The 21,984-nt window shown below is 34.0% G+C and overlaps 1 protein-coding gene across 1 annotated transcript; it reads right to left on the bottom strand.

The window, feature by feature from the left end:
* Positions 1-257: 257 nt before the first annotated feature.
* Positions 258-21,707, bottom strand: LOC145674790 (uncharacterized). The gene is made up of 2 exons (XM_081745004.1): positions 20,953-21,707; positions 258-3,466 (listed from the first exon to the last, which is right to left on the bottom strand). The coding sequence occupies exons 1-2, from the start codon at positions 21,315-21,317 to the stop codon at positions 2,257-2,259; spliced, it is 1,575 nt and encodes a 524-aa protein (XP_081601130.1). The 5' UTR covers positions 21,318-21,707; the 3' UTR covers positions 258-2,256.
* Positions 21,708-21,984: the final 277 nt, after the last annotated feature.

Below are 21,984 nucleotides of genomic sequence, written 5' to 3'. Positions count from 1 at the left end.
TGTATTAGTGCTGTTGGAATCATAGTCCCTTACCTCTTCGTTCAGATAGCTCACCAATTACCTCATAATTCAGAATCAACACCAAATAAGGTTGCGTACCAACGGATTAAGTCATGATGAAGTAATGTTTATTAAAAATTCTGCTAAGCAGAAACTAGTATTATATATTTGATATAACTTTTCTTGATTACTAAATTATTTGCAAAGAACCTAGTCAATTCAGATTCATATATCACAGAAAAAACTCGACAAAAGTGTATAGCTAAATATAAAATCATTGGGCTTTATTTCATCAAGACTATACATAGATCTTAGTGCGTGTCATAAACAATAGGCAACAGTAAATCGGACTCAAAAGCTGACTGCGTACAAACATGTGGTACACAGGAGCTTTGCGATAGTAGCCTAACAATGGCTCGACCACAAAATGTAGCGACTTTCATTGCTAAGTGGTTCTTGCCCATTAAATTTCGTTGAGATCCGGCTACTAAATATGCAGGGATAACGTAACATGTACAAGCAGAACAGAGTGTAAGCTTTGCAAATAGCTACCAAATACAGCGAATTACATTTTTTAACAATGGACTAGTTACCCATTAATTTGCCTTTATATTCAGCCAGTAATTACGGAGAAATAAAGCACAAAATAATTTCTTACAAATATATTTTGATATATGCAAGGAGTATCACGTTGATTTGAGTATTAAAAAAAGTTTTATTTTTCTTTTACATATTTTCGACTCGAAATTACAGAAGGAAAAACCTTACTGCATAAAATATAAACACTACTATTAAATAATTAGCTAAACATCTTACAAGATATTAAGTAACTTTGAATATTTCCATTCGTAACACATTTTATCCGATTTCACTGTTGCTAGAATGAAATGTTTCCCAAAGTTAAGGTAATCGTATATACGTTATATACACGTATGCTTATATGACGAAAAATGCTTTCCGAAATATGCCGTACTAGCAGCGTTCACCCCGCTTCGCTGGGGTCACCCCGGAACGCAATAAACTTTGTTACTTAGATAATTTTTACTTTTTCGCTTTCAAGTGATATGATAAAAACCATAGAAGATTGCAGTAAATGTTAACATTATATCGCCTGTCATTTATGTTAACCCGCCGAGTGACACGGTCATGTGGGTTGCATATAAATACGGTTAGATTTAGGTATGATGAGCTAACAAAGGATTTCTACGTTATGGACACTTGAATGGTCAATTATCTCAAGACACTGGTAATTGAAAATTAAAGTGATATGATAAAAACCATCTAGGGTCCAAATCTTAATAACCCCCCAAAAATGAAAGAAATTGGTTCAGCCGTATTAGCGTGATGAGCTAACAAAGGATTTGTACGTTCTCTTTTATATATAAAGATTAGAAAATACCGCTGTCTTAAGTTCAGATATAAGTGGGTCTCGTGAAATAAAATTTTCAGCTAAATTTCTCTCAACCAGTAAAACACATAACTCTTTTCATCTGGTTGTGTAAGCACGTGGTCTCTTAATTGTATCTGAGATTTATATTTATCTTGCTTTCTAGTATTTTCACTCATAGTTAAGCTGGATCTTGCGAACATAGTTTCCAAGAAATCCCTTTCAGCATTCTCCAATGTCAGACATCTTACTTGAATGTTCTGTATTTGTGTCTACTATTCACCTAGCATCCTTTTATTATTCCTCTTGTTACAACCTTGATACAAGTTATGGGTTTCACGTGCAACTGTTAACACATGTATTGTAAAATTTAACTTTGGCGACTGTTTTGGAATAGAATGTTTTCCATTTTTGTGATAGCATGCGTCCTCTCAACTTCATTTTCCACCAAATACCTTCTATCAATTTAGCAAACAAAACGTCTAACACTTATGTGGTGGCATACCTAAAACACAACATATCCTTAATATATTTAGATTATCATACGAACAGATTTATCCTTCAAATATCTTAATGTGTGATACCAAAAATAAGTTTCAGTTAAATTCGTCTCCAAACATTGGCATACATCATGTATTTCACCTGCATGGCAGTATATTAACAAATATACCGCCAAAGAGACATATAGAAATTCGTTTTTACAACGTTCGCTTATATGACGTTTCCTAAATGTTTGAACATTTTATTCTCAAATATGAATCTTGAGCAAATCAAATCTCAAATTCCGCGAAAAAAGGAGATCTTTCAATTGCATGTATTGACATGTATGTTTGCAAACATGAAGATCTACAAAATCGCATTTAACAATGTTACCGTTTGGCAGTTTTTTCACCTGTATGAATTAATGTATGTCTTTTCAAATGTGAACGAAATCTAAATCCCTCTCCACACACAAGGCATGTGTGATGTTTCCTACATGTATTTCTTGACATGTGCGTTGCCAAATTTGAGCTTTGACTGAATCCCTTTCCACACTCTGGGCATATGTGAGGCCTTTCTCCTGTATGTACTAACGTGTGTATTTTCAAGTGAGAACGCAAACTAAACTGCTTTCCACATTCTTCACACTTGTAAGGTTTTGCGCCTGTATGTAAGAATAAGTGAGTTGAAAGACTTGAAGAATGAGCAAATATCTTGCCACACACATGACATGCGTAACCTTTTTCACCTGAATATGTTAATAAATGCGTTGCTGAATTAAATTTCTGACCAAATTCTTTTCCACACTCTGTGAATGTCGGAGGCTTTTTATCTATATGTATTAACATGTGCCTTTTCAAAAGGTAACGTACGGTAAAACCCTTTCCACACTCTTCGCACGTGTGCGGTTTTTTATCTGTGTGTATTGGGACGTGTTTTCTCAAATATGAACGTAAACTAAATCCCTTACCACACACAAGGCATTTATGAGGCTTTTCATCAGTATGAGACAACATGTGCCTTGCGAAAGTTGAACTGCGAACGAACCCCTTTCCACACTCTGAACATGTGTGAGCTTCTTTACATCTAAGTAAAATGTGTGTCTTTAAATGTGTAAATTGCCTAAATGCCTTTCCGCACTCATTACAGGTGTGATTCTTCTTACCGGTATGTACATTCCAGTGTTTCATCAAGTATGAACGTGAACTGAATCGCTTTCCACACTCAAGGCAACTATGAGTCTTCTCACCTGTATGTACAGGCATGTGTTGCTTCAAACCTATTCTTAAGCTAAACCTCTTTCCACACACAAGGCATGTGTGAGGTTTTTCCCCTGTATGTACAGGCATGTGTTGCTTCAAATTTGAACGTAAACTAAATACTTTTCCACACACAAAGCACTTGTGAGGTTTTTCACCTGTATGTATTAACATGTGCCTCTTCAAAGTTGATCTTCGATTAAATGTCTTTCCACATTCATTGCAAATGTGTGAGTTTTTACTTACATGTATTGAGATATCTGTTGCCATGTCTGAACTTTGAACTTTGTTTCGTGCAACAAAAGTATTCGCCTTTCTGAGAAGACTATATTTATGGAGTCTGCAAAAAGATCAATAGATAGTGAAATGGAAATCGAAATAAATTATATGACACACTGTATAAATGCATACCATTCATCTAAAAAATAATGCAACAATGATAAGATAGAATGATAAGATATAAGAGGCAAATATACGTTATGTAATAAATTGAAATCTCGTACTATTGTGTTATTACACGAAATCAAGAAGTTAAGAATTAATTGTGCATACGTTTGCGGAAGTATGAATGAAAACCGAGAAAAGTTAAATGTTTGAAACGGGTGTGAATTTCACTCGAAGCTCCAATAGTAATTCGCACTAGGTAATTTTAGCAGCTAATGTTTAACATTGAAGAAAAAACAATACAGCCTTCAACATTAAGCATTAGTATACGTGGTTAATATATTTCTAGCATTAATTTTTTCACCAATTTCAGAAGATATTGTTGTATAGCATTCTCTTGTCATTTTTCACCTATCAAATCTCCTACATAGCTTTTTCTTTTAAAAGAAATTTACGATCTCCATGCGTATTACTGACCATGCGACTTGACACACCTAACTTAGACATTTACAATTAATTATTTGTGTAATAATGTGTGGTATCTTCTGTTAAGGTCAACTATACCTCTAAGGACGTAAATTTTTTTTGAGTTCACCTCACGCTAAATAACTAACAAAAGGTTTTAAAAAGCAAATCAGTATTCATATCTCCGTGTTAATATCCATTTGTATAACACGGTAAACAGGACTTGTAACAATCTTATGCTGTCCACATAAATTGAAGACGAGATAGATGTCAAGATTCTGATTTCTTAAAGTGATCTTGCATGCGAATTACCTACAGTTGAGAAGATGCCTTGTGAATTTCTGAACAACCCATGTATCCTTCCTACTCGACTGCAAGTAGGGTTGAGCCCCCGTACTTTAAAAACTACAACTGTAGCTACGTAATAGGTTTATTCAATTTTCTACATTTATTGCCGTGATTTGAAAAACAACTATTACTCGCAAAAATATTTTATGTCCAAAGCAATTTTTTCGTACATCATCATATCATTCATGTCAATCTTTAGAATTTTACAAACCTGTAAACTTAGGTGGCACACATACGAATAAAAGTCTACTGAACGGTATGAAAGTTTAGGGCATATTTATGGCATATTATTACTTATTCATGCGTTGAGGAATATATTATTACATACGACAAAAGTTTCACTCAGATAGAATCGAACTCACGGTCACACGCATGTAAGTCCGGCATTTTACCACTGAATATATATGTTTACCTTTTACTTTTAAGCTTTTTAGTACAGGGACAGAAGAGGACAAAGTATTGCATACATAAGGAAATAAAGAAGTGTTAAAAACCTCGACGAAACATTTTGTTTACAGTAGGACAACCAAAAAAATCAACTTCAAGGAGTTAGAAAAATCAGCGGAATATGTGAGATACGCAAGGTAAATGGTAAGGACCTAGAATGGTCAAAACATACAACATTGCTGGAACGACGAATGAAATAAAAACATTAGTTTAGTACTATGATAAGAGTTACAATCAGGATAAAGGATTAAATTACTGGCACTGTAGAACAAACGGTGAAGGCAGCAAATATTCATTAAAAGTTCACAGAACTTCTGTGGAATAACACTTATATTGACTATTTTCTAATCTACGACTTAAAGTGTCAACGTAACGGTATGTATTACACAAGCTATCAGTAGCACCCAAGATAAACAAGTGAATAACTTTATATAGTGAAACTAAATTTTCGAAACATTTAATTTTCAAACTTTTGGTATATCTGTAACGACTGCTTGCAACACAGTAATGAGAAAGAAAAACATGTGTCTGAGACGCTGAATTCATATCATATTGCCATTAGTTTTCCATTTTAAGGAGATGTTTTAAAATACCTCCAATTTGAAAAAATGAAATTAGACCTTTAAGTTTTACATCCACGATTTTACTTTTTATTTGAATAGAGAGTTAAGAGAGAAAATAAAAGCTATCCCTGAAACGCTAAACCGATTGAAGAAAACACTGCTCGACATCTTTCTGCTCTTTATGAAAATCTGATACCAAGAGTTCTAATAAACTTAATCTCTTCTGGTTTCAATCTAGCAATGCAAGTCACATCCTGTTTGAAGAAAGAGTTAACGTGAGATATAGAACATATTTTTGGGAAACTATATCAAATAAAAAACACATTTCGATATATTATATTGTTTCTGCTCTATAGAAATAAATTTTGAAATTAGTAATAAATAAACTGGTATTAACAATAACCTGGGACCACTTTCTCCTTTGGTAGGAAGTTGTTGATAGTCAGGCCAGGCTATATTGAGACAATGAATCGTGTCTAAAAACAGCTTCTCGCTATCTGTTAAAATTTTAGTCTATTTCGAACTATGTGCCTAAATTTTAATCTATGTGTGACCTTTCAACAATTTTTACACGATTATAGAGGTATTCAAACATAGTTTATATATTTACTAATAGGTGGCAGTCCAAAAAAATGATCGAACTACGAGATCAGATGAAAGCGAAACTACGTCCTTATTTTGCTCAGACATGTACATGAATAGCTATAATATTAGCACTTCCTTCCTAACTTTCTGCATGAATTTAAAATTTAATAGCATATTTAAAAATTAAAAAAAAAAAGGTCAATTGATTTTGTAGCAATGTCATTGAATTTTCACGAAGTATTTTGTCTTTTTACATTAAATGCGAGTTAGGTAAGCTTATGTTAAGAGCGTAAATTGGTACTTAGTTATAAAATTTTCCCCTGTTCTGAAAATTTATAAAATTTGATTTTTCATATGTCGCAATGATAACATATTTACACTCAAGAAACAAAATTAAACTTTTTCCGAAGGTTCTGTGTATCAAAAAGCAATGACTAAATTTTGTTTGATGTTATTTATGCTATGTCATCGAAGACTGTTTAAAGGAGAGACTGAAATACAGGAAACCAAACGAAGCAATGACGATATTTCTTTTCAGTTATCGAATTTACAGAACATATCTGCATCAGACTTTCTTCAAAGACCTGTCCCATATTTGATACTAGTTAAGAATAGCCTGTAAAACAAATAGTAATGTTACTGTTAAAATCTATCAGTGTATGTACTAAGAATTACGTGGGACAATAATTTCACTGTCGGAACATGCCTGGATAGTGTAGCAAACAACTATTTTATGTTTAGAAGTTTAATGAGACCAGTATCAAACCATTACAAGAGCTTCAGTTGAGTTCAAATTACTGAATATGATATCAAGGTTTTGCGGCAATATTCTCATATTCTTATTGTGTTCTTTGTGCTATAAACTGCATAAATTATGCGCCTGGTCCCTACGGACGTACTCTCGCGTAAGCCTTATTCATCTGCCATGACACTGTTAAGTAGCATTCTCCATTTTAGTTTGTTTTCACTTTCGTGCATGTGGTTTATGTCTGGATGCGCATTTTTATCTTACGAGAAAGAGCTCCACAAATTAATCTCCAAGCATAAATGCAATTCCTGACATAAAAAATAATTCCTAAAATACTGTGTGTGAATTTCGCGATAAAATAATTGATACAATATAATAGGATACCATCTAATCATTACCACGGTACATCTGTTTGCAACGCATATTATCAATCTGTACGCAACTATTTGTTATTATTACTGATTATTAACAGTACAAAACCTTTTATTAAAGTAACAAAAGTTAGACGTATATATTTTATTCGATGGACTATAGAAATATGTTGTAGAGCCTACATGTTCATTGAGACGTTTACATATTCCTGGTGCTTAAGTTCAACTCAGCGAAACATGAAAACTCAAATAATGCTCCCTCCCAAAATTTTAGAAAAAAATGTTAAATTTCGCAAAAAAAAAAAAAAAAAAAAAAAACGAATTCACCACTTCCTTTGGGGAGGATTCTCAGTTCTTTGGACTTGAAATGGGTCAATAATAGAAAAGAAAATGGTCTTGGGTTTTACATTAAATATTTCTCAGAGAAATTTATGTAAAATCATTCTCATTTTTATACGATATATTGAGTGCATGAAAATTATATACTTTACGGTTAAAATTAGTGAAGGGAAACTTGAAGGATCAGTTGCTTTAACAATGCACGACAGTACACTAGTCATTACCATGTTTAAATAACTATGACTACATGAGATGGATTTCATGACTACCGTTTCCTCTTATTTTCTTTTTCCCAACATAGTCACAAATCTAATCATCACCGTTTCTCTATTATTATTATTATTATTATTAGTAGTAGTAGTAGTAGTAGTATGAAAACCACTTTTGCCGTCTGCTATATTTCTGTTTGTGTATAATGTAATATATAAAAGAAGATATAGTTACGAGAATACTGATTATGTAAATTTAATTGGGGATGATAGAATAATAGAAAGAAACGCATGAGGTCTTAATAAACGCTTGCAGGGACATGGGTTTAGAAGTAAACGCAGAGAACACTAAATACATGTAAGTTCGTTGGGATCGTAATATTGCAAATTATAGATGCGTAACATATCGAATAATACTTTTGACAAAGTAGATACTTTCAAATAATTAATACCTAAGATCGATATTAACAAACGGAAACCATATTCAAAAAAATTAAATGTCGAGTAAAAGCAAGAAATTCGTGTTATTATTCGTTTCAAAGTCTCCTGTCGTCGCGAGTTCTGTCAAGGAATTTGAAGCTTAAAATATATAAAACGATAATCATGCTTGTTGTTCTGTACGTTTGCGAAACATAGTAGCTTACTTGGAAGGAAGAACATAGACTGAAAGTATTTCAGAACAAGTTCCTGACACGAATATTCGGACCCAAGAGAAACGGGAATGAGGAATGGCGGAAACTTCATAACGAGGAACTAGGTATATTATACAGTTTACCAACTATTTTTTAGGTCAAGTCTAGGAGGCTTAGGTGAGTAGGTCATGTATCCAGAACGGAAGAAAGTAGGAACGCTTTAAAAGACTTAACTGGAAGACCAACCGCAAAATGTCATTCGCAAAACAGGTACAGATGGAAAAACAATAATAAGATACATCTCGCAGAAATAAAAATACAAAATAGAAACTGGAGAAAGTTTGCTAAGGATACAAGTCAGTGGAGAGAATTTGTGAACGGGGCATTACACCTCCTGGTTCCATATGCCATAGAGTTAGTTAGTTATTGATAGTTACGTGATTCAGGAGTGGATGTATAACTTCTCTTCCTTTTTCGTCACTGACAAGATTCCAATACAAAAGAAATTCTTTCAAACCATGTTCAGCTATACGTGCAGGAAAACTCCTTATGCTCCAAAAGACATCCATGTGGCAACGACCATATTACAACTGATAATTTCTTCACAATAGTGAAAATTTTCTTTATAATAACGAATTTATAAGAATACATTAATGATTGAGTTGGATAAGGCATGGATCAGACATTAGTCCTCTCATGCAATATTACATACAATTCAAAATTCCGTTCTTCAGCAAGATAAAATCTATTTCCGCAAAATAGCAACGCAAGATAAACTGTAAAGTGATGTTCTCACAGTCAGCGCAACCGAGCTTGATATTACACCGAAAGATAATATATAAAATATCTCTACTATGGATTAATGGCAAGAGCCACAACTTGCATACGTCCCTGTTTATCAAAATCGAATAATTTATTCATTGGGTTATTGTATGAATATGCACAAATGTACAATATGAGAAGCTCATACTTCCAAACTTGATTGATTGAATTTACATATATTAGAATCTATTTTTCAAAATTAAACGATTGCATATTTTAACCTTCACTAAAATCAGAGACATTTTACGAGAGTTATCATGTCATAGACGGACGGGGATTATGAGAGACACAATCAATCCACTCCAATGATTGAACCTACGATTAAAGATAGAGTTAAAGTTAGGTGAATTAGGTTAGTAGGTGATAATCTTTAAGAGAGTAGACCATGAGGTGCTAGTTTTTGTCATATTATTAAGATGACACAGTCTATTCACAGCATGGCATGTTTAACGCTCACCACAATAAAAATAATACAGTGCTTGTATTATTTTTATACTGTATACAATTGTATTGAAGTTTCTGCACAGTTCCAGAGAACTAAATAAGTTTTCCTGAATGAAGTGTAAATTACGCTGTATATATTACACATAGTTGTAAGTCACGAGTTTATTCTCTAAACATAATAAAACTTTTAAATACATTATAGCCGAGGAGCTGAAGAGTTTTAAGACTTCTGGAGATTTGCTAGTTGAATTAGGTAAAATTCCATTACCATTATTATTAAATATTCTGCCTCTTGGTAGATTCTAGGAATAATGAGTTATTTATTAAGGCATGACTATGAAACGTTTCTTCTACGTTTCTCGATCTCCAGTTTCCTCTTTTCACCCTCAAAATTAGCATAAGTAAAATTTAACAAAATATAAATAAATGAGTAAAGTGTTTTCAGAATATCATTCCGATTCAAAAAACTACATAATTGCATTTCGACTCTGAGTTTAATACCTAATGGTTCAACAGGTACAAAAAACCAACCATTTGACTGCATATGATTGTTTTTTCAACAGTTATAAATAGAGCTACATATTTGAAAATTCCATGAAATTTGATATAATTATTGCTTGGTAAGAAATTGAAATTATACCATTGTGCCCAATTATTCAAACAAACTTAACTAACAATACTGATGAGAAGATAAAGTGAAAGCTCATTCAGCCATGAACTAACAATTGTGGAGAGAAGTGCGATAGCGACCTCTTTACGGAGAAACCTGACTCTTGTCAGGTGCATTGGAAGATTGTACAGCTAATAAGTTTTCCTGGATATATGGGCTTTTACTATGAAAACAGGTAGCCTCACATACATTTAGTGTTCATTTTCATATTTGCGTGATTGGAGGCGTGTTTGTTTTTTGGGTGGCAATATATCAAATGGAGAGAAGAACAAAACATAATTCAGAGTAATGTTTCGAGCAAAGAAAACAAAAGCAAAAACAAATTACAACAGATATCGCTGTTGCTTACCAGCACATTTTTCTTGTTTAAATTCCACTTTAACACATGTTATGCTATTTATTTTAGAACGATACTAACAGGAATTAATAGCGAGTAGTTCATTGAAATAAAAACAATATTTTAAATAAAGTCAAAGAATAGAATAATCTACGTTTTTATATTCACTTCCAACTGTATTAAGGGTTTCATGTTTGTAATGTATATTTTTGCACTATTTGTTAAATGAAAGAAATATGTAAGAAATAGAAGAAAAAGAGGGAGAAACGACATGTATTAGTTTCAGATACATGCGAAACCTAAAATGCATTACGGTAACCTTTTATTTCTGAGAAAATATTAGTTTTCCATAATGAAAACGGAGACCAACTTCACTCTGAAATCAACTTATAATGATCATGTCGACCTCAAAGATTTACGGACAAATGGAGTGGCGCTTATATGATACAATTCTCAAATGCACTAAGAGCATATTTTCTGAGACAATGTTACTGCTCTTTAACAAAGATTTAGACTAACGTTACTTTGAAGTCGCTTTGCAGTCATACTGAATATCCCGTTTTAAAGGAAACCTGTACAGGACAAGCAAACATCCTGTATAAAAAAAATAAAGGTTATTAAGAGTAAATTTTGTCGAAAATATAATTTATATAGTTATTTTTTATTGGCAAATCTTTTCCTCATGTACAGAAGGTAACTTGGTATATATAGCTGTAGATAAATATTAAGACATTTCTTAATTGTGATATAAAAATTAAAGTACTCACCTAATCCTCCGGACAAGAAACAAAAACAGGAATACTTCTAACTACGAAAACAACAATTAGTAAGAGCGAAACCGATCAACTTTCATTTTAAAATAAAATTGAGAAAAACTTTTTACCCAATATTAAGGTGAAAGTGAAAACATATATGATTGGAAAACGGAAAGCCTTAGTGAAAATAAAACTATTTCTTAAACAATCTTCTTCTCATGGCTTTCAATTACCTACACGAAAAAAGAAATAGTGGCGATGTGCGTGAGAAATAACTATAAAAACCATAGACAATTCTACCATATCACCTCAGTCAACGAATCTCGTTCAGCGAAGCCCTTTTAGCGGATTTCATTCCGCAATATTCACTCAGTAAAAAACTGACGAACCTAGTATACTGTTGGTGGCGTGCATAAAACTTTGGACTACACTGAGATGTAACTAAGCTTCTATGAACTCTGTCTTTGTACACAAATGGACACACAACAGGCTTAACCTTATAACGAGAATATGAACTCCATGTCATTCAGGATCACTTCTGTGATCTCAATATCACACGAACCTACTTATTGTGCGCAATAAGTTTCTTTTGTAAATCTATGGTGATGGTGATTTCATTTATGAATTTAATCTAATAAATCCCTTTTGGTGGAGTTTTATAAAGAAAATTATCCTGTTATTTCAAGTTCACTATGTTAAGGCAAAGAACAAAATGTCAATAAGTCCAAATAGATATTGTTAAAAAAAAATAGTTCGCAATTCGTTAAGTTACGATGTTCAGTTGGGTAACTTCCTGGACGCAATATAGATCTCATCCCGAAAGCATGGTTTAATGAACGCTTTGATGAGCTGGAATGTTTAGTTTCCTTTCTTTTTTGTTTCGTTTGTTTAGATGTACGCACGAAGTGGAATAATAAATACAACAAACAGTATGAAGTTTCAGTTCCATTTCTCAGTAAAGATTCAGCCACATCTTTAGGTTATGGGCTCAGAAACGCTGTTAAAGTTACATCTAACAAACAAGGACAGTTAAGAAGAGAGGCTGCATCTAAAGTGATAGGATAGAAGTGCGTGCTGTTTAGTTCGAACCGTCTGAGGCTTCACCTAGTTTAAAACAGTTGCAGTGCTGCAGTGTGAGAAAGAAAATGAAAGAAGAAAATTATCAATCCATTTTGTTTGAAGATTTCAATAGCAGTATCGTGAACTTACGTGAGACCAAAAAAACATCAATTGCACTAGTTTTCGGTTCATGACAAGTGCTCCTCCCCTCTATCAGTATTTGGCGGCATCAAGATGGATTTCACAAAGAACATTAAACCCTTGACCGGTGAAACAGACTGGCTAGTTTGAAAACACAGATTTCGTGATTTGTTAGATTATCATGAAAACACACGAGATGTAGTTGATGGAAAATTTGTTATCCGGAACCACCAGGTGAGAAAGCCACAGAGACACAAACCAAACAGTTCAAAGAAAGTAGTGATATTTATCGAAAAGGGAACAGTTATACCAAAATAATGATAAGTAGTTCAGTTATAAACTCGGTGTACCAAAAGATAATGGACAAAGAGAGCGCTCATGAAATGTAGGAAGCGTTGAAACAACACTTCTAAGCCGAGTCCAAAGATCAGCTGTTTAAAAGCTGTAGTGATTTTTTTTTCTGGTTCAGATGGACATTAGGTGAAAATGTTTCTACCCATATAGCAAAACTGAAGTTCTGTAGAACGAACTGAATAACGGTTTGAAAGCAAAAGGTGAAAACAGGTTGCCAGATTTTTTACTCGTGTGTAAATCGTTACATTTACTCCCGAGTAAGTTTGAGATTTTTCAGTCAGGTTGGATGCTACTAACTAAAGTTGAAAATAAGACGTTCAACGATCTTAGGTCTCAGCTATGTATGTTCGAAAGGAACTTTGCGAACAATACAGACAGTTCCAAGGCTTTTCTAGAAGCATTAGTTGCAAAAGCGAACAAACAAAAGTAAGTGATAAAGCAAAAGGGAAGAAACCAAAAGGAGATGAAGTGTGTAATTACTGTTTACAAAAAGGCCAATGGGTTAGACACTGCAAAAAGTGGATCGCAGACGGTAAACCTGCAAAGAAAACGGGAAGTAGTGAAAATGTAGATACCGCAGCAACAAGTGTACCGTTCACAAGTTTTTGTGAAGATGCATGTTCGGGAAATAGACTCAACTGCATTTGGGTAGATAACGGTGCAACGAAACATGTCACAAATTGTATATATCATTTTGTTCATTTTGAACATTTCGAAAGCCCTTGTAGTATTAAATCCGCCGGGAAAGATTAATTAGTGCGAATCGGAAAAGATACCATACGTTTATTGTCCTCTGTGAACAATAATTGCAAAGAAGTGACACTAAAACATGTTTGGTATGTTCCGAACATTAACAGAAATTTGCTCTCAGTGCTAGCAGTCCAAGATCGAAACTAAAAAAGTGAATTTACGTCTTCAGCAACGGAAACTACACTCAAGGTTAACGCTGAAGTGTTATTGTGTGGATACCGCAAGAGAGGTGGCTCCTTGTAAATGCTAGTATACAGCCGTTAGCACCGGAACATGCAGTAGAAGTGGATATTCCAAAGAGTGAAAGTAACTTATTGCAGTTATACCATGAAAGGTGGGGATACCAGGACAAGAGTCATGTACGAACAATACTACAGAAGGAGTTAGGTGTAAGTGTTCGATTAAAAAGTGACATTTGTGAACACTGCATCTAAGGTAAATCGCATCGATAGCCTTTTGGCAACAGACAAGCATCAAAAGTAGCAGGTGAATTCGTGTCGGGAGACGTGTGGAACGTTTGATGAATCGTTTCAGAAGAACTGGTTACAAAGATTCCATATTGCTACCTTATCAAAGAAAAATCTGAAATAAAAACGGTGCTAAGGCATATGTTACCTCACGCTAGAACTACAGGACATGTAATTAAAGGGTTCCTAAGTGAAAATGGTGGTGAGTTTGATAATGAACATGTTCGCTCAGTTCTTAGTGAAGATGTTATACAAAGACTAACAGCGCCGTACAATCCAGAACAAAACGGTGTAAGTGAACGTGACCTACGAACAATAGTTGAAATGGCAAGAACTTTCAAGTATGCAAATGAAGAAGCTGCATTTCTCTCAGCAATATGGGCTTAGTTAGATTCTACGGCAATTTATGTCTTCAATAGAACAGGAAAATCATCAGTGCAAGGTGTGAGCCCAACGAGATTTGGCTGGGCAAGAAGCCACGGTTAAAACATCTACGTATTATTGGGTCTACGTGCTATGCGCACATCCCAGTGCAGAAACGAGGGAAAACGGACAAGAAGGCGGTAAAAAGTTTTCTTGTAGGTTATGATGGTCATGAACTTTATAGAATCTCGTTGAAAGAAGAACAAAAGGTTATTCTGTCCAGAGACGTTACGTTTCAAGAAAAATTTGTCGAGTGCAAAAAGCATGTTCAGCTATCTCTTCGTGATGTAAACTCTGAGAAGCCAAATGAAGATCTACATCAAGGAAAGTAAGCAACAAAAGAAGAGAACGACTACACAGAAGAAAAGGATGAAGAATCAGAAAGCAGTGATGAAAAAGAAGTACCAAAATCGGGGACCTTTCGGAACTTAAGAGATCGCTAAAAATAAACAAACCAGAACGTTTCAATGATTTTGTATTGTCGGTAGAAGAACTACTCAGTGAGACTAGTACTCCAAACACGTATGAAGAAGCTTTCAGCAGCAACGAAAGTATCTACTGGCGAAAACCAATGGACAGTGAGATATCTTCATTGAAATAAAACGGTGGGAACTAGTGAACCTGTCAGAGGAATGCAAGGCAATTTGAAATATGTGGGTGGACCGTGTAAAAACGAATGCAGACGGAACCATTGACAAGTATAAAGCAAGACTTGTGGTGAAAGGATTCAGTCAGCGTAAAAGTGTTGACTTTAGTCAAACCTTCAGCCCTGTCGCTAAGTTAGGTACAATTCGCTCCTTGTTAACTGTCGCAGCGAGTGAAAACAAGCACTTAGCTCAATTCGATATTTCAACCGCATTTCTCTACGGTGAGTTAGAAGTTATATACATTGAAAAAACCAATAGCTATAGTGATGGCACGAATCGTGTGAGTAAACTCAAAAGAAGTTTGTACGGGCTGAAACAGGCTGCAAGGTGTTGGAACAAAAGTTCTGTGGTTTTCTGACAAAATTAGGCTTCAAAGTGCTTGCCTCTAAATCAGAGAACGAAACGGGAAAAAGGTTTTATAGTGTTTACGTTGATGATGGTCTAGTTAGTTCAACAGAAAAGTGCGAATTAAAGACTCTCTTAGAAGAACTGAAAACTGAATTCAGGGTCACATTCAAGCAAGCATCCATAAACGGCATAACTGTGGGACGTAAAACTCAAAGATTTCATTTCATTTTTCAAGCAAGCATCCTATCTCCTAGGACTACAGATAGAACGCGCAATCGACGGTTGAATCACAATAAGTCAACAAGCTTATACAATCAAAATCTTTCAAAGGTGTAATCTCCATGAGAGCAAACTAGTGTACACACCGATGTTAAAACAGAAAGAAGTATCGAAAGAAGGAAAAGAAGAAGAGAAGTGTAATTTTCCGTATCGACAAGCAGTAGGGCTTTAATGTACTTAATGGTGGGAACCAGATTAGATCTCGCGTATATTATTGGAGTGTTTTTAAGATCTCTTGAAAATCCGTTGTCAGAAGATGTTGTAAAAGTTAAAATAGTGTTCAGATATTTAGCAGGAACAATCCGCTACGGTATTGTTTATTGTTCTAGTGCTTGACTGACGCAGATTTTGGCGGGTGTAGCAAGACAGGTCAATCGACTTCAGGTGTAATTATGATATATGGAGGAGGTGCAGTAACATGTCCTAGTCAAAGGCAAAGAATAGTTGCTACTTCAACTACAGAAGCCGAAATCATTTCTGCTAGCGAATCTGCTAAAGAAGTCACCTGGTTAAGCAGATTGTTCAATGAACTCACTAAACTCAAACACGTTCCTGTTATCGCAGTTGATAACGATGCAGTTGTAAAACTAGCTAAAATTCCAGAGCTGCATCGCAGAACAAAATACATTCAAATAAAACATCTTTGTTCGTGAGAAAGTCACACATGGGACATTACTTGTACAACAGATCTCCGAAGAAATGGTAGATATCATGACAAAGCCATTAGCTAAAAGACGAATGCTAGTGTTTTGTAATCGGTTTGGCCTTTATTAACAAAGGAAAGTGTTAAGACAAAGGAGAAAATGTGAATACGTCCAAATAGGTTTTGTTTTAAAAAAAAAAAATAGTTCGCAATTGGTAAAGTTACAACGTTCAGTTGGGAAACTTACTGTGGTAACCTGGACGCAAAATAGATCAAACCTGAAAGCATGGTTTAATGAACGCTTTGATGAGCTGAAGTGTTTAGTTTCCTTTTTATTTTGTTTCGTTTGTTTAGATGTACGCACGAAGTGGAATAATAAATACAACAAACTATGAAGTTTCAGTTTCATTTCTCAGTAAAGGTGCAGCCACATTAATCATTTAATTATGTTTTTTATATGTTCTAATATATATATATAACATTTCGTTGGTTAAAAAATTAAATATGTAGTCTTTATACTGATGACACCATATAGTTCAATAATAGATTCAAACGCTCAATATCACACTTGTGTAACGATGGCAGAAACACACACAAAATCTTACGCTAGTGATGTTACTGATGATTTATTTCTAACTCAACTATTCTCGGTCTCTAACGAAAGGTATCACGTCACATTAGCTCACTACAAAAGCAACAGAAAACTAAACAACAATAGCATTATAATAGACTGTTACATGATAGAAAATGAAACAAATCAACAATCGTATATGTTAAAATAAAACATTTTGATAATTTTAAGTTCAGAAATGAAATAAAGTCCTTGATATTACAATCTATTTTTTAACAAAGCACAAAAGAAACATTTCAACAAAATGTAGAGTAATTCATTCCTTTTTAAGTATTCACAGAAAAATTTATTTCACTCGTATAATAAAAGTATGGTAATGCTGAAACTTCATTCAGATAAAAGTAACAGTAGCGCAAAGAATACGCATAATTTCAACATATTTTCAAATACAGAGAATGTAAAATAATGGTTGATTTGTATTTAGGGGCACTCTTACGTCCACCTAAAATCAAGACAGAAAGTAATTGATAATTTATTTGACTCATCTGGTACGAATGAACTGATTTCACATTATACCCTCTTCAGTTGAAAGCAAAATAACTGCCAAAAGAAAATCCAAGTTCGAAATATATTTCAAATAGAACAGTTAGGAAATTTTCACAGTTTGCACTTAGGGAGAGTCTTACGTTCCTCTAGATTCTCAAAATAAGATCTAAATTTACTTAACTCGCCCAAAGGAAATGACACCATCTCTAATTATGCCATCTGCAATTAGAAGCAGAAAAGGAGACGTTCAGATATATAAATAAGAAACAAGTTTAAACACGACGATCGATACTTTATTTTCATTGCTTGTCTGTAGAATACCTAATACATCCTTCATACAGGAAAAATTACTCACGATCAACTGCACTCTGCTACACGGGATAGCATGATGTCAAATAATTATTTCTACTATATTTATCACAGCGGAACAAACAAGAGCTACAAACTCAGAACGTCTTGGAAATAGAAAGAATGGAACTTCTTCGTGACTCACAGATAAGGACATTCTTAGTTAAAAAAGAGAAAAATGAGAACATTTTAAATTGTGTATTCAGCAGCTGGAAGCAGAATACTTGCAATTAAAAGGTAAAAGTCCGAAAACACGTTACGAAAAACTTCCAAATCGTTCTCTTTGAAAATTATCGAAATTGGAATAGGTAATAGTAGCTCTCTCTTTTCTAGGTGAATGAAAAGCAGTATTTGTTATTACTGTATACAATCTAAAATAAAAAAAATGTAAGAATATCCTTAGATACTAGCATCAAAAAACTATCAATTTCATCCATTTTACCTTATTCTAAATTTTGAACTCTGATTTACGCTCTGAGAAAATAATGTGAAATTGTTCATTCCCATTCATGTTACCGGTACTCGACCAACGAAATAAATTGTGATTAAATGCTTTCTAGAATTTAGAAAAAACTGTAAAAATGCACTAGGTATGAGTCAACGAAAAAATTCTCAATCATTCCATTTGCAATACGTTTCCAATATGGACATATTAATGGTGGATATTCTGCTTCTAACCATAGAAGGTACAATTTGAAATCAAACCATTCTTGTAAGACAAGTAAAATGATGTAATATTTACTAGAATCTAAAAGAATGTAAGGGCCTAGACATGAGCCTCAAACCACCTCTGACTTTCCTCTATTCGAGGGGTGTTTCAAAACTTTGCGGATTATTGTTGCCACTGTCAATTTTAAAGAAAGAAAATGTTTCGGAGATTGGTTCTTTATTATTATGTCAGTGCAATAAAATACATGTTTTATATTCAACAATTATTCAAAAGAGTATATGTTAATATATATTTTCCAGTTATATTTCTTGTATGCTTTGTTCAAAAACTAATTTGAAATAGCACTCGTTTACCTAAAAATTAATATTCTAACACTGCACAAACTTGTATTTTACCATGTGCCAATTGAACCAGCACCAGTTGCAAAAAAAAGTCATACACTATATTTTGAAATAAAAAAACTGATTAGAATAAACAAAGAGCAGTGTTTTGTGTTTTCCATGTCTTGCCATTGTATAATCATAATAATAATTAATATTATTATTAAGTAATCAAAATAAATATCAATGATCGACTTCTAGCCAATTTGAGAAGCTTTTTCGACTTTCGTAGGGCTCAATGTCATTGAGTCTAGCACCAATCGGCTCACTGACCCTGACGACTATGGATTCGGGATTAATAACTACTCTTTTCGATTATATTTACATCTCTTTCTTTCCCAATCCTAAGGGTCTCTCACATTTGTACTACGCTTCCCCAAATTGTAATTCATATCTGCTATTCAACTTGCTTTTGGAAATAAATATGCGAGCTGAGTTTTATCTTTCTACCCTGATGGATTTGTGATATTATATATAATCATTCATTTTTACGCTTCCTTCTCCTCACTTCGGATTAACAAAAAAATTTACGTAGCTCTCGATTTCTTCCAAATTATGGTGTCTTTGATAAAACTACTTTGAAGTATAGAAACCCTACGGTGTGAATCTGTATACCAGATCAACCAACACGGATATATTCACGGGAGCAGATTTACGGTATAATTACTGTAGCTATTTACTGTAGATAAACTAATGTGTACCTTATGCATGGATTCACTCGTAATGTAACTTTTAACCACTGTAATTGAATGGAGTATCAAGAGAGTGACCGAGAGTTAAGGGATCCCTTACAATTGAGAAATTTACGTTACTAATGTGTTATGTTACTTTGGAACACAAATATTCAAGCAATGAAAACATACGAGGGTGCTACCTACAACGGCTTAATTAATGTACTAATACATAATAAAACACGTAAGTTAAGTAATTCTATGCCGTATACGGTGTTTAACGCTATCTTCGTTTACATATTTACTCCTCTTCGGTGAAGTGCCTGCGCTCCTGCTCTACCTCAGATACCATTCATGCTTTTATAGTAGTCACTAAGCACAAGTGACTCAGTGCCTTTTGCAAAATAGTTCTTATCGTGTACGTGCATTAATGCCCCCTAAAGCCAACATATATATATACATAGGGAGGCAAGTCAACACCTCAAAAATGATTGTTGAAAATATTAAAATGTGACTTTTTGAAAAAGAGGTAAATACACAATGAATATATGCCTTGATCCTTACAATAAATGTGCACCCATGTGGTTACAATCAGCTTTTATCTTGTGTTTTGCTAATGTTTTAGATGTCCTCCGGAAAAGTGTGCCTAGATGCATTCTAGCTAAACCGTGGGTAAAATCAGAATCATCCATCTTTGTTTGCCAATAAAACATATTTTGCGTTTCCACTTCGGAAGTTTTCGGATCCGCTTCAGTCATGGGACCTCTTCTTCTCACCTGCGACAATATCGTAGAACACTCTTATTGTACATAGGGATAAGAATTGGTCAGAAATGTGTAACGTAATCATTACTTTACCGTAATACTTGCATGAATATTACCGATCATAGCTAATGTTTATCGGAAAGAGTCCAGCAATTGTTTCTGAAAAATGTTACTATTTCGCTAATTCCTATTCATATTCGGTAAGTTTAGATCAGGTTAGGATAGTTTAGCTGAGTTTGCGTTAGTTTAGGTTAGGTTAGTTTACGCTACATTAAGTTTGTGTAGGAGCTTAGCACAATTTTCCAAAAAACGATAGATTTTAGCTTATTTCTGCTTATATTAGGTTAGCTCAGAATAGTTTAGGTTAGGTTCTTTTTAGATTTGGTTACCTTATGTTAGGTCTATGCATTTGTATCATTCATTTCTCCTCTAAAATCTGTTTTTGTGTGTTTCTAAACCCCTTCTGCTAAATATAACCCCCGAGAGCCCGAGAGCTTCTGCTATTTTGTACAGCTATTCTATATGCTATCTCTCATACCTAACTAACTTATTTCTCGCGAAGTTTTGCTTTTTATCAAAAATTTCTGAAAAGATGCAACTGTATTATCAATCTGAACCAATAACCATACAGAAAATTTAACATTACCTTTGTGGCCCAACTGAATCTAAACGTTTTGTTGTCAATTCTTTGTTGCCATAAGAGTACGACGTTGAAGTCTCGTCAACCTCTGTTTTTCCTTGCATTTCTATATTACTTTCAAATGTAGGTACTTCTTCCACTACAGATTCTGATTTCACCGTATCAATGTTTAATTTCACATCCGAAGAATACATAGCTACATCCTTCTCAATTGTCTGATCTCCTTCCGTTGTAGATAATACTAATTCTTTGTTGTCAGTCATCAGTTCGTATGACCACCCTCTCCCTTCGAGTGGATCTTCTTGAGGGAATTCATATTCGCTTTCTTCTTTACATATCAATTCCAACGTAACAGACGCCTCACCATCCATTATGAATTCACGTTTAATATGAATTTATTAACTGTGTTTGATACTTCTGCATTCTATATTCCCAGTATTGATGGAATGACTTGCAGGAACATTCAAAAAAATAACATTATACTTTCAATCAAATGTACAATCCGATTTTAATAAAATACACAATAATTGCTACTTCAAAACAACACGTTTGATCGTCTTCATTGTTTTTTGTTTGTTTGTAGAAGCGTCAAATAGGTGGCGCAAGAGAACGTTGCCACTGTCTTGGGAAAGACTTATCAGCAATTTACAATGGTAATTAAACGTGTATAATGTAATGATTTGATTAGTGGAAAAATGATAAAAAGTAATAAGATGAGTACAAAAGTATATGACATGTACAAAGTAATAAGTATGATAAAGTAAAAATACGTGAAAAGAGTAATGTCACAATTGGGAAAAAGTCAAATCAGGAGAGAAGTATGACACAATAGGGTAAAGGTCAAAATCGGGAGAGAAATTCGAACAGTTAAAGAGTGCTGAAGGCCAAGATGGACAAGGCAAAAGATAGAGAAAAGTGGGAGAGGAAAATGAATGGAAAAAAGTGTTGAAAAAAGAAAGAGAAAATATGAACGTGTAAATCGAAAAAAGAGTGTAAGTGTAGTGTAGATGTATAGAAAGGCGCTCACACTCAACTCTC

This window comes from Thermobia domestica, chromosome 18, assembly GCF_964235325.1.
Source record: "Thermobia domestica chromosome 18, izTheDome1.hap1.1, whole genome shotgun sequence".
NCBI lineage: Eukaryota > Metazoa > Arthropoda > Insecta > Zygentoma > Lepismatidae > Thermobia > Thermobia domestica.
This window is presented reverse-complemented; position numbering and strand designations above follow the sequence as displayed.

Excerpts from the sequence above, each read along its gene's own strand:
- LOC145674790 (XM_081745004.1), bottom strand. The coding sequence starts at position 21,317 with ATGGATGGTGAGGCGTCTGTTACGTTGGAATTGATATGTAAAGAAGAA. Across the intron at positions 3,467-20,952 it reads GATTCAGTTGGGCCACAAAG|ACTCCATAAATATAGTCTTC; the intron begins GTAATGTTAAAT and ends ATCTTTTTGCAG.